The following is a 16,823-nucleotide window of genomic DNA, read 5'->3' as shown; positions in this document are numbered from 1 at the left end:
TTGAAGGCCAGAAGTTTGAGAGAATAACTCAAAACCTTGAAGCAGCTTATAAGCTTATTTAAAATCACCATGCGAGAAAAGAATTACATCATCAGCAAAACAAAGATGATTGAGTTGTAAATTCTCACATCTCTCATGAAACTGAAAGTCTTTATCCCTTGCTAATTTTTTCAAGATCCTCGATAAGTAATCCATAGCCAAAACAAATAACAAAGGAGACATCGGATCACCTTGACGCAGCCCCCTTTTCGAATGGAAAAATCCATGTAAAGACCCATTTAACATAATTGAGAACTTCGGAGTTCATACACAAACCATAACCAGCTGAGTAAAGTGAACTGGAAATTTTAGAGCTTCTAGCAATTCTTCAATGAAATCCCAATCCAACATATCATAAGCTTTGCGGAGATCCAATTTCATAAGCCAATTTGGCTTAGCTCCTTTTCTGCCATAGTGTCTGACCAAATCTTGACAAATCATCACATTATGAGTTATAGATCTACCTTGAATAAAACCACCACGATTCCAAGCAACCAAACCAGGTAAAACCTTCCTAAGCCTACTACATAAAAGCTTAGCAGCCACCTTATATATCACATTGCAATAAGAAATTGGGCGAAAGTCGCTAACATTCTCAGGACAATGAAGCTTTGGAATAAGTGTTATGGTAGTGTTCTTGATTTCCTTTAATATTTTCCCAGTCTCAAGAAAGGATAGGATTGCTTCACTAACCTCCTTGCCAATCATATCCCAGTGCTGCTGAAAAAAGGAGCTACTAAAACCAGCAGGACCAGGTGCTTTATCTCCTGGGATATCAAACACAGCCTCCTTAATTTCATGTTTCCTAAACGGCTCTTCAAGATACATAATACTAGACTGAGTAAGAACCGACCCTTCTTTAATTATACACCTCTTGACTTGCTTTCAACCAAGCTTTTTATACCCCAAAAGATGTTGAAAATAATCAAGAAAAGCTTTTTGAACTTCTGGTTGAGAATCTTGCCACTGCCCTTTTTCATCACGGACTGCCAACACAGAATTCCTCAATCTTCTCATACGAATACTCCTATGAAACACATGAGTATTTGCTTCCCCAAGATGAAGCCAAGTCATTTTTGCCTTTTGCCTAAGAAACTCATAATAAGCCTCTTGAAGCCTTTCATGACTTTTCCTGTAATCCGCCTCCTCCCTGATTAACTGAACATTTTAAGGGTCTAAATGTATCTGCTTTTGTATATTATGAAGATCCCGTTCTGACTGAGAATAAGCAGCTCCAATATCCCCTATAACAGAGTGATTCAAAATTTTCAAATTTTCCTTAACTCTCTTAAGTTTCGAAACGACTCTATACATTGGCGAGCCATCTATCTGCTGATTCCAAGCTGGAGTAACACACTTTTGATATCCTGTAAACCTTTGCCACGTTTTAAAATAGCGAAAAGGTTTTTTCCCCAAATTTATGTTCACACTTAAAGATAAAATAGCCAGAGAATGGTCAAAAAGGCCCTCTGGCATGAAGTATATAGCAGTGTTGTTGAAACAGTCCAACCAAGATTGATTCCCGAGTACTCTATCCAATTTCGCAACAATCCGATTTGGAGGGTCCTGCTTGTTACTCCAAGTGTAGAAGCAGCCATGATAAGGTAAATCAGCTATCTCACAATCATGCAAACAATCATTGAAAGCTGATGAACAAAAGGATCTCACCTTGTCTCCAAGTCTTTCATCTTGATATATGGTTGCATTAAAATCCCCTATCAATGAGTTCTTCATCATCAGAAAACTGAATTGGCTCCACTCCCAGGATCTTTACCATCGATTTGGTTTCTCGTGGAACCTCCGACGGGGAAGGGCCTCATTTTGGCCTGCCTCGCTTTTTCTTGATTCTTGATCCTCCTGCCATGGCACCAGCTCTCAGCTGAAAGAGAAAAAAGAATTCGAATAACTTAATCCAATACCAATTCTGGTACAAAATAGTAGGCACTGGATGATAAAAAAGAATTATGTTGATTTTGAAGCAAGTGAAGAATTTATGTTAAGGGATTTATAATATGAAGACCTAAGAAAAGAACAAATAATTGTTGATCAACAGTTGTTGATCAACAGTTGTTGTTTCTCAATATGTGTTGCTTATGTATTGTTGTACTATTGATGATAGTTTTTAACAGTATATGTTGCGTTGCTTTGGGGTTGACATATAGTTGTCGAAACTGAATGTTGGGCAACACTTTCAAAAATTAGAACCGGTGAAATCATAAACTAAAAGAACATGTGGACTAATTAAGACAACTTAAAAACAACAAAACATAAAATCAACAAGACGAATACTAAAAATAACATATCCAAAATAATTACACAAAAATATTCCTGATTGACTAGAGGACGTATCTAAATTCTTCAAATTTCCAATGTAAAAACAAATTAACAAACAAAATTTGAGGAAAATTAAGTTAAATAAAAGAAAAAAAAAATACTCTAAACTAATTACTATAATTTCTTGGAATTAATGTCGATCATAGGTTGTTTCTCCCCTATCAATATGGTCTTCCTGTAAAAGCAAAAGAATAATTAAATTAACTTTGTAATTTTTGCAATTTCATTCAATTAAATATGGAAAAAATTAAATTATACCAAGTGCAACAAAAATCACTGTACAAACTATAGATTGAAGTAGACATCTTCGAGAATTTAATTGTGATGGAATGTGAAAATGAGTTAAAAAAAAAAAGTATAGAGGAAAAAAAATGAAATAGACAATAGAAAGTGAGGATGAAGGAAAAATGAAATTGATGATAAAAATTGAGAATGAATGAAGAAGAATTTTATAATTTTCCAGAATGCATCACAATTGAAGAGCATGAAGAGATTTATGATCTTAAAATTAATAATATAATGTAGAGGTGGAAAAGAAAAAAAATCCAAAAAATAAATATTATATATTATTTATTTTATGTAATGTGACTCAGAATTGAAGAGTGTTTACCTTTGCAACACTTAGTAGTCCACATGAGCGTAAGCGTTGTGCTGTGACGACGAGTGGTCCAATTGCGATTATAGGATTTTCCATTTCTAGGGTTTACCTTGGCAACACTTAGGAGGGTTGTTTTTGTGTATATATCACTGAGCGTGAGTTATAAAATATAATATTACCTCTGAAAACATTATAATATCTAAAAAAAAACAGAGATTGTATACCTTTTAGAAAATAAAATACAATATTGATTCTGGGACAAAATAGTGGACACTGGGATGACAAAAAAGAATTAAGTCGATATCAAAGCAAGTGTAGAATTTATATTAAGGGATTGATAATATGAAGAATTAAGAAAAGAATAAACATTTGTTGATCAGTAGTTGTTTATTCTTAATATTAACCGCTTTCGTTTTGCTATAGTGTTGTTGGTAGTTTTTTAATAGTATATGTTGCGTTGCTTTGGTGTTGACATATAGTTGTTGAAACTGAAACTGGGAAAACACTTTTAAAAATTTGAACTGGTGAGATCATAAATTAAAACAACATTTGGAGTCATTACGAGTACAAAAAAAAAAAATACAACATAAACTCAACAAGACGAATACTAAAAATAACATCTTCAACCAGATCTCCATTCAAGAAGGCGGTCCTTACACCCATTTCATTGAGTTCTAGATCAAAATGAGCCACTATAGTCATAATGATTCGCAATGAATATTTGGTAGAAATAGGTAAAAAAGTTTCTTTGAAATCAATACCTTCTCTTGGGCTATAGACTTTAGCCACAAGTCTAGCTTTATACCTTTCCACATGGCCATTCGAGTCATGTTTAATCTTATACACCCATTTGCATCCAATGGGTCTGCAACCTTTGGGTAGTTCAACCAATTCCCAAACTTCATTTTGTGGCATAAAACTTAACTCATGTCTCATTGCGTCCATCCATTGCACATATTGAGGACAATTCATGGCATCTTGATAATTGACTGGCACAGAAGTGTCTCCCACATCAAACTCATGTTCCTGCAAACAAACAAGGCAGTCATCAGGAATAGTAGGTCTGCGGGCTCTCTGTGATCTCCTTACCACAAATTCATCATCCCCAACATCAAGATTTTTACATTGTTCTTGATTCTAAGGTTCATTATGAGTTTCTTCTGGAATCTGTTCAATAATAGGTTTATCAATAGGAGCGAAAGTGACGGGTACATGGATTAAAATGTGTTCTTCCCGTAAAACAATATCTCTTGAAACTTGGCTTGAACCAAATTCTTCTTCAAAATAGACAACTCTATCTAATTCTATAACTCTGGTGGTGTGAGATGGCCAATAAAATCTAGAACCCCTTGATCCAATGGTGTAGCCTACAAAGTAGCCACTAATGGTTTTCGGATCAAGTTTCTTAGATTGTGGATTGTAGTAGGGCCTCACTTCTGCTTTGCAACCCAGAACATGAAAATGATGCATGCTTGGTTTCTTACTTGACCATAGCTCATAAGGCATCTTTGGGACAGACTTGCTGGGTGCTTGATTCAAGATATAAGCTACAATATTTAATGCATCACCTCATAAAAACTCTAGCAAACTAGAATGGATCAACATACATTGCACCATGTCAAGAAGAGTGTGATTTCTCCTTTCAACAAATCCATTCTATTGGGGTGTTCCTGGAATTGTATATCTTGCATCAATGCCACATTCCTGTAAGTACCTAGCAAAAGGCTAAAGGTTCCTTCCATTTTTATAATAATGCCCATAATACTCCCCACCTCTATCAGAATTAACTGCCTTGATCTTCTTCCCCTTTTGAAGTTCAACATTCATCTCAAAAATCTTAAACGCATCCAAAAATTCAGATTTTCCTTAATGAGCTCTACATGGCCATACCGGGAAATATCATTAATAAAGGAGATGAAGTATTTATATCACCCATGGTAGGTGGAATAAATGGTCCACATATATCAGTGTGAATCTACTCCAACAATCCTGTGCACCTGTAACGCCCTGCTAATTAGGGTCTGTCACCAAGTGTGTTTAAAACCAGTGCTGGACTTGCTAAAAAAGTCATTTGGACTAAATATGTGATTAAGCCACTAAAGGTTTAGGTATTAAAACTTTTGGTCAGCTCATAAGCATTTTCATTAAATTAAAAGCATGTTCCTTACACGGGATCCCAAAAACATAAGTTTAAAAGATGGCTACAACACTCAAGTTACACAATAAGCCAACCTAGGAGGCAAAAGTTGGGTTCCCTTTAGCATCTCGGTCGTGGTGGTCGAGCGGACTGCATATGTACATGTCACTGCTATCGCCCTCCGACTCATGGCTGGTTTTGGCTTCTCTTTACCTTTACCTGCACCATAAAACACCTGTGAGCTAAAAGACTCAACAAGATAACATATTAAATAGTTCACAGAGTAATATATCCATTAAACAGTAATAACTGAAACTGGCATATTCATTATAAAAATTGGCAACCATGGGGTCACGCAAGCACGTGTCGCACTTCCTTTCAATTTGTTGGCATCCGAGCCAGTCAAGTGCATATTGCACTCCCAGGGTGGCCCAGCCATGGTGGCCTGCACTCCACGTGCACAATGCCAATCTCATCTTATAAGCTGAGTCCTTTAAGTCCTTGAATTATAAGACAAGCCTCACAAGCCTCTGACTTGTAAGTCGAAGCTTTAGGACCCTCGACTCATAAAACGAGTCTTTCGAGTCCAATATTCCCTCGACTAATAAGTCCATCCCCATTCAGCATCCTAACAACCCTCTGGTTTATAAACTGAGCTTCCCAGTCACAACAGAGAACCACATATCTCATATAGCATACATATCAACAATTGCAATGCATTGTAATACATTCAAACATCAGTCATAGGTATAATCATAATTAAACGCACTTCAGTCTACCTAATCAGATATTCTCAAACATAATTATAATCATGTTCATTAATAGGGCCAAAGTCTTTATCATATCTATATTCAGCATTGACTAAGCTCTAATCAAACATTCACATAATGGGTGCAGTTTTCTTATCTTCAATCTGAATGCAAGTTACTAGCGATGCCCTTTGAGTAAGATCCCTGATTCGAGCCCTTAGCGTAGCCCTATTCACAACCATAATAAGGAATTCCATCAACAACGAGAAAATAAAAGCTTTCAGATCAAATCCTAGCCTCCAGGTCGTCGAATTCCACTAAAAAAGGACATAGAAACGACCCTGAGCCCAAATGGTTAAGTTCCCGATCCAAAAACCTCATTAGGGCCCAAAATCCCCTTAAGAGCTGCGGCCCTAAGGATCCATGCCGTGGCCCGCCTCTAAGACAGAGGCTCGGACCCCCTGGAAAACCAACACGCGTTGTGGCGCTCCCCTGAGACACCGTGGCCGGCCTCTACCTCCGAGCCCTCTTGGCTAGTTCTTGCTCCATAGGGTCGCGTCATACAAAAAACAAGGCCATGGTCTAGCCTTTCGAACACAGAATTTCTGGGTTTTTCCCTTAGCCGAACCCAACTAAAAACCATCCAATTCTATCTCAATCTTCCAACTCAATTTCCATAATTAACACAACCCTTCCGAGCAACAAACCCAACTGAATACTAAATAAAAAACCCATCAATAACCCTAAATTCTTTCCTCGACTATCAAACATGCAAAACTTTAAACTTTAATCAAAACCACAGAAATTTCATAAATGAACTCTAGTTCCCCAATCTTAACACCTTAATTCTTAAGCTTTCTTCTTCAATTTCCCCAAACTTCTTCCAAAACTTCAAGAGATAGAGAGCAAATGAGTGAGCTGGTGAGAATTATTTTTGAGTTTCCTAACCCTTCTGATACGTTCCCAGCCCTCCAAGTCCTATACTTGGGAAAAAATTGACTAAATTGCCCCTTGCCCTTAGCCTATTCATCATATGCTCTTCAAGGGAAAAATTTTCCTTTGCCTCATATCCCGCTATTCATAACTTATATCCTATAATTCCTGTTACTTTCAATATTCTCACATGATTACCAATAATTTCCCATTACCCACAAATTCCCGGTAATGTACTAAATTACTAAAATACCCCCAAGCTCACCCCAAGGAGGGTATAAAACCCCGTTGTGACTTTTCCGCTTACTTGCTCAACGAGATCGCTTCATGTCGACTAACCCAAATATATCCACATAATAATGTGGTCTCAATCACACAAACATACATTTGCATTTATACCCAGAACGGGTCAAATTACTAAAATACCCTTCTTATAAGAAACAGGCCCACATACACATATTTAATATTTCTAACATGCAAGCATAATTATATTATAATATAATTCACATAATAACTCAATTATTGCCTCCCGGCCCCCTAATCCAGGCACTAAGCCACATTAGGAAATTTGGGATGTTACAACTATCCCCTCCTTCTAGGAATTTCATCCTCGAAATTTTTCCTGAACAGCTCGGGATACTGGTCCTGAATAGTTAATTCCAACTCTCAGGTCGCCTCCTCGACCTTGCGATTTTTCCATAATACCTTCACTAAGGGGATAACTTTATTCCTCAGGACCTTGTCCTTCTTGACCAATATCTGGATTGGCGGCTCTTCAAAGGACAAATCCTTCTGCAGCTCTAGATCTTCATAACTCAGCACATGAGTCTCATCAGAAACATACTTCCGTAACATCGAAATATGAAACACGTGGTGCACGGCCAACAACACTGGAGGTAATGCCAACCTATAGGCCACCTGACCGATCCTTTCTAGAATTTCAAATGGTCCTATGAACCTAGGGCTCAGCTTGCCCTTCTTGCTAAACCTTCTCACCTCCTTGAGAGGCGAGACTCTAAGGAAGACATAGTCTCCCTCCAGGAACTCCTCGTTCCTACGCTTCAGATTCACATAACTTCTCTGTCTACTCTGCGATGCGAGCATCCGAGCTCTGATCTCTTCAATAACTTCATTGGTTCTCTGAACTGCCTCAGGACCCAAGTATCTATGCTCACCCAACTCATCCCAGGGAATAGTTGATCTGCATTTCCTACCATACAACATCTCATATGGAGTCACTCCTATGGTCGCCCGATAGCTATTGTTGTAGGAAAACTCTATCAAGGGTAAAGATTTACTCCAAGACCCCTCAAAATCCAATACACATGCTCTCAGCATGTCCTCCAGTATCTGGATAATCCTCTCAGACTGACCATCGGTCTGAGGATGATACATTGTACAAAACTTTAGTTGCGTGCCCATTGCCTTCTGCAAACTTCCAAAGAACATGTAAGTAAAGGTTGGGTCTCGATCTGACACGATCGACCTTGGAGCTCCATGAAGACGTACTATCTCTTTTACATAGAGATCTGCATACTGGTCAATGGTATAATTCGTCCTCACTGGTAGAAAGTGAGCTAATTTAGTATATCTGTCTACAATCATCCATACTAAATCATGCTGACCCACTGTCTTAGACAATCCCACCACAAAGTCCATTGTGATGTCTTCCCACTACCACTCTGGAATGTCTAAGGGTTGTAATAATCCTGCAGGTCTCTGATGTTCAGCTTTGATCAGCTGACACGTCAGACACTTGGCTACATAGTCAGTTACATCACCCTTCATCCCCGACCACCAATACAAAGTTCTTAAGTCCTGATACATCTTCGTGGTGCCGGGATGCAAGGAATACGGAGTGGTATGACATTCATCCAAAATCTCTCGTCTAATAACAACATCCATCGAAACGCAAATCCAACCCTTATATCTTAGCAGGCCAATATCTGATATAGAATAGTCCCTAGCTGCTCCAGCTAGGACACCCTCTCTAATCTTCACCAACTGTGGCTCTTGTAACTTACTCTCCTTTACCCTTTCTAGGAGAGTAGACTGCAGGGTAATGTTGGCTAACTGTCCCACTACTAACTCAATCCCTGCCCTGGTCATATCCTCTTCTATTTCCTTAGATATCTGCCTCACACTATAAAACTGCCCTGGACCTCTATGACTTAGGGCATCAGCCACCATGTTGGCTTTCCCTGGATGATAAAGAATATCGCTGTCATAGTCTTTCACCAGTTCCAACCAACGCCTCTGTCTCATATTCAAATCTTTCTATGTAAAGAAGTACTTGAGGCTTTTATGGTCTGTATATATCTCACACTTCTCTCCATAAAGGTAATGCCTCCATACCTTCAACGCAAAGACCACTGCCACCAACTCCAAATCATGGGTTGGATATCTCTGCTCATAATCCTTCAACTGACGTGATGCATAGCCAATCACCTTCTCCGTCTGCATAAGGACACAACCCAACCATTGCCTCGAAACATCGCAGTAAACCATAAATTTCTCCTGACCAGTCGGAAGACTCAAGACTGGGGCGGTAATCAAACGCCGCTTTAACTCTTGGAAGCTGTTCTCACATCTATCAAACCATGTAAACTTCTGATTCTTACGTGTTAATTCTGTCAGTGGGGACGATATTCTTGAGAATCCTTCTACAAATTTCCTGTGATAGCCTGCCAATCCAAGGAAGCTTCTAATCTCTGGGGCATTCCTTGGCCTCAGCCAGTTCTTAACAGCTTCAATCTTAGCTGGGTCTACCTTGATCCCATCTCTACTAACGATATGACCTAAGAATGTCACCTGTCGTAACCAGAATTCATACTTCTTAAACTTCGCAAATAACTTATGCTCCCTCAGTCTCTACAAGACCAACCTGAGATGTTGCTCATGCTCCTCCTCTGACTGTGAATAAATCAGGATATCATCAATAAAGACGATAATGATATGGTCCAAATAGTCCTTGAACACTCTGTTCATTAAGCCCATAAAAGATGCCGGGGCGTTAGTCAAACCATTGGGTATGTCTTCGTCCTTAATTCTCAACTGGTGATAACCAGAACAAAGATCTATCTTTGAAAATACCATTTTACCTTGTAGTTGATCAAATAAGTCATCTATCCTTGGTAGAGGATACTTGTTCTTGATGGTCAACTTATTCAATTCTCTATAGTCTATGCACATCCTTAGAGAACCATCCTTCTTCTTCACAAATAACACTGGCGCACCCCATGGAGAGAAACTGGGTCTAATAAAACCCAGATCCAACAACTCCTATAACTGTACCTTGAGTTCCCTCAACTCTGCTGGGGCCATTCTGTAAGGTGCCCTAGACACTGGCTCTGTGCTTGGTGCCAGTTCAATAACAATGACGATCTCCCTGCACGGCGACAAGCCTGGTAAATCTTCTGGGAGCACATCCAGGAATTCACAGACCAACCTAGTCTCTGATGGTCCTACTGGCATGACCTGAGTGGTATCCACCACATTGGCTAGGAATCTTATGCAGCCTCCCTATAGTAGGTCTCTTGCCCTTAATGTAGAAATCATAGGTATTCGGGGTCTATGCACAGTGCCAACGAATACGAAAGGTTCCTCACCCTCAGGTTCAAAGGTTACCATCTTCTTCTTACAATCAATGGTTGTTCCATATCTAGTTAACCAGTCCATTCCCAAAATCATGTCAAATTTAGACATAGATAACTCTATCAAATCAACCGATAACTCCCTGCCATCTACCATCACTGGTAAAGACCTAACTCGTCTCCTGGAAACCACCAATTCCCCAGTGGGTAGTAACGTTCCAAATCCCACAGCATAAAACTCACAGGGCCTACACAAACTATCAATAATCCTACTAGATAAATAAGACTGTTTAGCACCAGAATCAATCAGCACAGAATAAGATATGCCAGCACTAGAAAGCTGACCTATGACCACTGAGAGCCTAGCCTCAGCCTTAGCTTGTGTGAATGCAAATACTCGAGTTGGAGTCGAGCTGTCTGGCTTCTTAGGTTCTTCTTTCTTCAGTCTTGGCAGTCTTTCTTGAGATTCCCCACAAGTCCACATACAAAACAGGCCTTCACCCAACACTCACCCAGATGACGTCTCCTGTATCTGGCACATTCTGGATATGTCTTCCAATTCTCATTGCTGCCCTGGAGGCAAATCTGTGCACCCAATGGCCTCCTATCAAGTCTAGGAGCTGAACTAGTATCCAACGTCTTCCTTTTCTGGCCGTTGAGGCCTCCACCCCTACTTGATCCTGAGAAGGGAGGTCCCGTCCTCCTCATATCCCTCCTGGCTGCGTTCTCGCGCCAAATCTTATTCTCAGCTCCCTTTGAAGTATGGGCTCTCTCCACTATCTGAGCATATGTCGTCACTCCAGGTACAGTGGTAATTCTGACATCCCGGGCTATCATAAGTTGTAGCCCCTGAAGGAATCTTTCCTTCCTTGTCCCATCAGTGTGCACCAAGTCTGGAGCGAACTTGGCTAATCTGTCGAATTTTAGGGCATATTCGGTCACTGACATATTCCCCTGCAAAAGTTTACTGAATTCCTCGGCCTTTGCAACTTTAACAGCCACATTGTAATACTTTTCATTGAAGAGGGTTTTGAACTCTTCCCAACCCATTGTGGTTACATTTCTAGTTTGGGACACCACCTCCCACCAGATTCGTGCATCCTCCCGAAACATGTACGTGGCACAGGCCACTCTTTCATTGCCCACAAATCTCATGAAGTCAAAGATGGACAAAATCATGGACATCCACTACTCTGCCTTAAGTGAATCTATGCCACCCTCAAAAACCGAAGGGTGTTACTTCCTGAACCACTCATATACCAACTCCCAGCGGTTCTCCAACTCTGTCTGCTGCTGTACGGTCAGTACTAGAACAACAGATGGGGCCCCTGACGCAGCGTTCCCAGCCGGAACCTGCTGTTGCCTCAGCTATCGAATATCTTCATTCAGTCTCTGTAGTTGAGCTTACAATTCTGCAAGCACCTGTTGCTAGTTCTTAGGGGCTAGGGGAGGGTTCTGACCCTAATCATTACTTTTGGCCTGATTCCCAGTGCCGGCTGGTTCATTAGATTGCCCTGGAAGCATACTTCCAAGTCTATCTGCAATCAATGACTCGGCTTATCAGGCAGTAATAACAGTATCTCACATCAACCCACGGTTCAAAGCCGATCGAATAAGCATCCACATGCATTGATAATGCTAATAAGCATCCCAATAATTCACATACAATAATCATGCTAATAAGTCGAGAAATTCATGGTATCACTTAAACAAGATGCTAATAAGCATATTCTTGGCATGCTTAACCACTTAGCAATGCTAATAAACATTTTTCTTTAGCATGTAACGGTGCTAATAAGCATCCTATATCCAGGGTACACATACAGCAGCGCTAATAAGCGTTTCTGACATTCATCAAGTTCAATCATGCTAATAAGCAATCCTATAGCATTTACAATACCTATCGTGTTAATAAACACGTTCTCAACCTACATAAAGTAGTCAAGGGCCAGGCCCTATCAGAATAACTCATGCTTCTTATTTAGACTAGCTGGTAAAGCACACATAATCCATTTAAGCAAATATACACATAACTATATTAATAGTTACCCAACCCTGAGTCTAGCTTGTCTTTAGCAGTGAATGTACATGCCCAGTCCAACATCAGGAACCCTTAAACCTTGGCTGCTCTGATACCAAGTTGTAACGCCTGTAATTAGGGTTCATCACCAAGTGTGTTTAAAACCAGTGCTAGACTTCCTAAACAAGTCATTTGGACTAAACGTGTGATTAAGCCACTAAAGGTTTATGTATTAAAACTTTTGGTCAACTCATAAGCATTTTCATTAAATTAAAATCATGTTCCTTACACGGGATTCCAAAAACATCAGTTTAAAAGATGGTTACAACACTCAAGTTATATAATAAGTCGACCTAGGCGGCAAAAGTTGGGTTTAACCCTAGTTCCCATGAGCATCTCGGCCGTGGTGGTCGAGCGGACTGCATATGTACATGTCACTTCTATCGCCCTCCGACTCATGGCAGGTTTGAGCTTCTCTTTACCTTTACCTGCACCACAAAGCAACTGTGAGCCAAAAGACTCAGTAATAAAACATATTAAACAGTTCACAGAGTAATAGATTCATCAAGCTGTAATAATTGATACTGGGGTATTCATTATACAAATTGGCAACCATGGGGTCATGCAAGCACGTGTCGCACTTCCTTTCAATTTGTTGGCATCTGAGCCAGTCAAGTGCATGTTTCACTCCTAGGGTGGCCCAGCCATGGTGGCCTGCACTCCACATGCACAATACCAATCTCAGCTTATAAACTGAGTCCTTTATGTCCTTGACTTATAAGTCAAGCCTCACATGCCTCTGACTTGTAAGTCGAAGCTTTAGGACCCTCGACTCATAAGACGAGTCTTTCGAGTCCAATATGCCCTCCAATAATAAGCCAATCCCCATTCAACATCCTAATAACCCTCTGGTTTATAAACCGAGCTTCCCAGTCACAACATACAACCACATATCTCATATAGCTTACATATCAACAATTGTGATGCATTATAATACATTCCAACAGCAGTCATAGGTATAATCATAATTAAGCGCAATTCAGTCAACCTAATCACATATTCTCAAACATAATTATAATCATGTTCATTAACAGGGCCAAAGCATTTATCAGATCTATATTCAGCTTTGACTAAGCTCTAATCACACATTCACATAATGGGTGCAGTTTTCTTACCTTCAATCCGCATGCAAGTTACTAGCGTCGCCCTTTGAGTACGATCCCTGATTCGAGCCCTTAGCGTAGCCCTAGTCACAAAAATAATAAGGAATTCCATCAACAACGAGGGAATAGAAGCTTCCAGACCAAATCCTAGCCTCCGGGTCGTCGAATTCCACTCAACAAGGAAGTACAATCGACCCTGAGCCCAAATGGTTAAGTTCCCAATCCAAAAACCTCATTAGGGCCAAAAATCCCCTTAAGGGTCGTGACCCTAAGGACCCATGCTGCGACCGACCTCTAAGTCACAGGCTCGGCCCCCCTGGAAAACCAACACGCGCCGCGACGATTCCCTGAGGTGCCGCATCCTGCTTCTGCCTCCGAGCCCTCTTGGCTCCTTCTTGTTCCATAGGGCCACGACATACCAAGAACAAGGCCGTAGCCTAGCCTTTCGAACGCATAATTTTTAGGTTTATCCCTTAGCCGAACCCAACTAAAAGCCATCCAATTCTATCCCAATTTTCCAACTCAATTTTCATAATTAACACAACCCTTCCCAGCAACAAAGCTAAGTGAATACTAGATCAAAAACCCATCAATAACTTTAAATTCTTTCCTGGATCATCAAAAATGCAAAATTTTAAACTTCAATCAAAACAACTGAAATTTCTTAAATGAATTTTTGAATTAAAGACCTTACCTCTGCTATGATGATCTTCTTGAGCTAATCCTCTAGATCCCCAAGCTTAACACCTTAATTCCTAAGCTTTGTTCTTCAATTTCCCCAAACTTCTTCCAAAACTTCAAGAGATAGAGAGAAAATGAGTGAGCTGCTGAGAATTCCTTTTGAGTTTCCTAACCCTTCTGATATGTTCCTAGCCCTCCAAGTCCTATACTTGGACAAAATTGACTAAATTGCCCATTGTCCTTAGCGTAATCATCATATGCTCTTCAAGGGCAATTTTTTCCTTTGCCTCATATCCCGCTATTCACAACTTATATCCTATAATTCCTGTTACTTCCAATATTCTCACATGATTACCAATAATTTCCCATTACTCACTAATTCTCGGTAATGTACTAAATTACTAAAATACCACCAAGCTCACCCCAAGCCGAGTATAAAACCCCGTTGTGACTTTTCCGCTAACTTGCTCATCGGGATCGCTTCGCGTCGAGTAACCCAAATATATCCACATAATAATGTAGTCTCAATCACACAAACACACATTTGCATTTATACCCTGAACGAGTCAAATTACTAAAATACCCTTCTTATAAGAAACGGGCCCACATACACATATTTAATATTTCTAACATACAAGCATAATTATATTATAAAATAATTCACATAATAACTCAATTATTGCCTCCCGGCCCCTTAATCCAGGCACTAAGCCACATTAGGAAATTTGGGATGATACAACTATCCCCTCCTTATAGGAATTTCATACTCAAAATTTTACCTGAACAACTCGAGATACTAGTCCCGCATAGTTGATTCCAACTCTCAGGTCGCCTCCTCGACCTTGCTATTCCTCCATAATACCTTCACTAAGGGTATAACTTTATTCCTCAGGACCTTGTCCTTCTTGTCCAATATCTGGGTTGGCTGCTCTTCAAAGGACAAATTCATCTGCAGATCCAGATCTTCATAACTCAGCACATGAGTCTCATCAGAAACATACTTCCGTAACATCGAAATATGAAACACGTTGTGCATGGCCGACAACGCTGGAGGTAATGCCAACCTATAGGCCACCTGACTTATCCTTTCCAGAATTTCAAATGGTCCTACGAACCTAGGGCTCAGCTTGCCCTTCTTGCCAAACCTTCTCACCCCCTTGAGTGGCGAGACTCTAAGGAAGACATAGTCTCCCTCCTGGAACTCTACGTTCCTACGCTTCAGATTCGCATAACTTCTTTGTCTACTCTGCGATGCGAGCATCCGAGCTATGATCTTTTCAATAGCTTCATTGGTTCTCTGAACTGCCTCAGGACCCAAGTATCTACGCTCACCCAACTCATCCAAGTGAATAGTTGATCTGCACTTCCTACCATGTAGCATCTCATAAGGAGCCACTCCTATGGTCGCCTAATAGCTATTGTTGTTGGAAAACTATTTCAAGGATAAATATTTACTCCTAGACCCCTCAAAATCCAGTACACATGCTCTCAACATGTCCTCCAGTATCTGGATAGTCCTCTTGGAATGTCTAAGGGTTGTAATAATCCTACAGGTCTCTGATGTACAGCTTTGATCTGCTGATACGTCAGACACTTGGCTACATACTCAGTTACATCACCCTTCATCCCCGGATACCAATACAAAGTTCTTAAGTCCTGGTACATCTTCGTGGTGCTAGGATGCAAGGAATACAGAGTGGTATGAGATTCATCCAGAATCTCTCGTCTAATAATAGCATCCATCGGAATGCAAATCCGACCCTTATGTCTTAGCAGGCCCATATCTGATATAGAATAGTCCCTAGCTGCTCCAGCTAGGACATCCTCTCTAATCTTCACCAACTGTGGCTCTTGTAACTGACTCTCCTTTATCCTTTCTAGGAGAGTAGATTGTATGGTAATGTTGGCTAACTGGCCCACTACTAACTCAATCCCTGCCTTGGTCATATCCTCTTCTATTTCCTTAGATATCTGCCTCACACTATACAACTGCCCTGGATCTCTCCGACTTAGGGCATCAGCCACCACGTTGGCTATCCTTGGATGATAAAGAATATTGCAGTCATGGTCTTTCACTAGTTCCAACCAACGCCTCTGTCTCATCTTCAAATCCTTCTGTGTAAAGAAGTACTTGAGACTCTTATGGTCTGTATATATCTCACACTTCTCTCCATAAAGGTAATGCCTCAATACCTTCAACACAGAGACCACTTTCGCCAACTCCAAATCATGGGTTGGATATCTCTGCTCATAATCCTTCAACTGACGTGATGCATATGCAATCACCTTCTCCACCTGCATAAGGACACAGCCCAACCCTTGCCTCAAAGCATCGCAGTAAACAATAAACTTCTCTGGACCAGTCCGAAGACTCAAGACTGGAGCGGTAATTAAACGCCGCTTTAACTCCTAGAAGCTGTTTGCACATCTATCTGACCATGTAAACTTCTGATTCATACGTGTTAATTCTATCAGTGGGGACGATATTCTTGAGAATCCTTCTACAAATTTCTTGTAATAACCTGCCAATCCAAGGAAGCTTCTAATCTCTGAAGCATTCCTTGGCCTCGACCAGT

General features: G+C 40.4%; 1 protein-coding gene across 1 annotated transcript; it reads right to left on the bottom strand.

Annotated features, from left to right (window-relative positions):
- Positions 1 to 924: 924 nt before the first annotated feature.
- LOC133779611 (uncharacterized) lies at positions 925 to 1,773 on the bottom strand. The gene is made up of 2 exons (XM_062219552.1): positions 1,259 to 1,773; positions 925 to 1,189 (listed from the first exon to the last, which is right to left on the bottom strand). The coding sequence occupies exons 1-2, from the start codon at positions 1,771 to 1,773 to the stop codon at positions 925 to 927; spliced, it is 780 nt and encodes a 259-aa protein (XP_062075536.1).
- Positions 1,774 to 16,823: the final 15,050 nt, after the last annotated feature.

Source organism: Humulus lupulus, chromosome 5 (genome assembly GCF_963169125.1).
Source record: "Humulus lupulus chromosome 5, drHumLupu1.1, whole genome shotgun sequence".
Lineage (NCBI taxonomy): Eukaryota > Viridiplantae > Streptophyta > Magnoliopsida > Rosales > Cannabaceae > Humulus > Humulus lupulus.
Note: the sequence above shows the minus strand (reverse complement) of the source record. Positions and strands in the feature narration are given on the sequence as shown.

What these genes read in the sequence shown, in the direction of transcription:
- LOC133779611 (XM_062219552.1), bottom strand. Translation starts at nt 1,773, where the DNA reads ATGAAGAACTCATTGATAGGGGATTTTAATGCAACCATATATCAAGAT. An exon ending in ATTGGAGCTGCTTATTCTCA is followed by an intron (nt 1,190 to 1,258) that starts GTCAGAACGGGA and finishes TCAGTTAATCAG; the next exon opens with GGAGGAGGCGGATTACAGGA.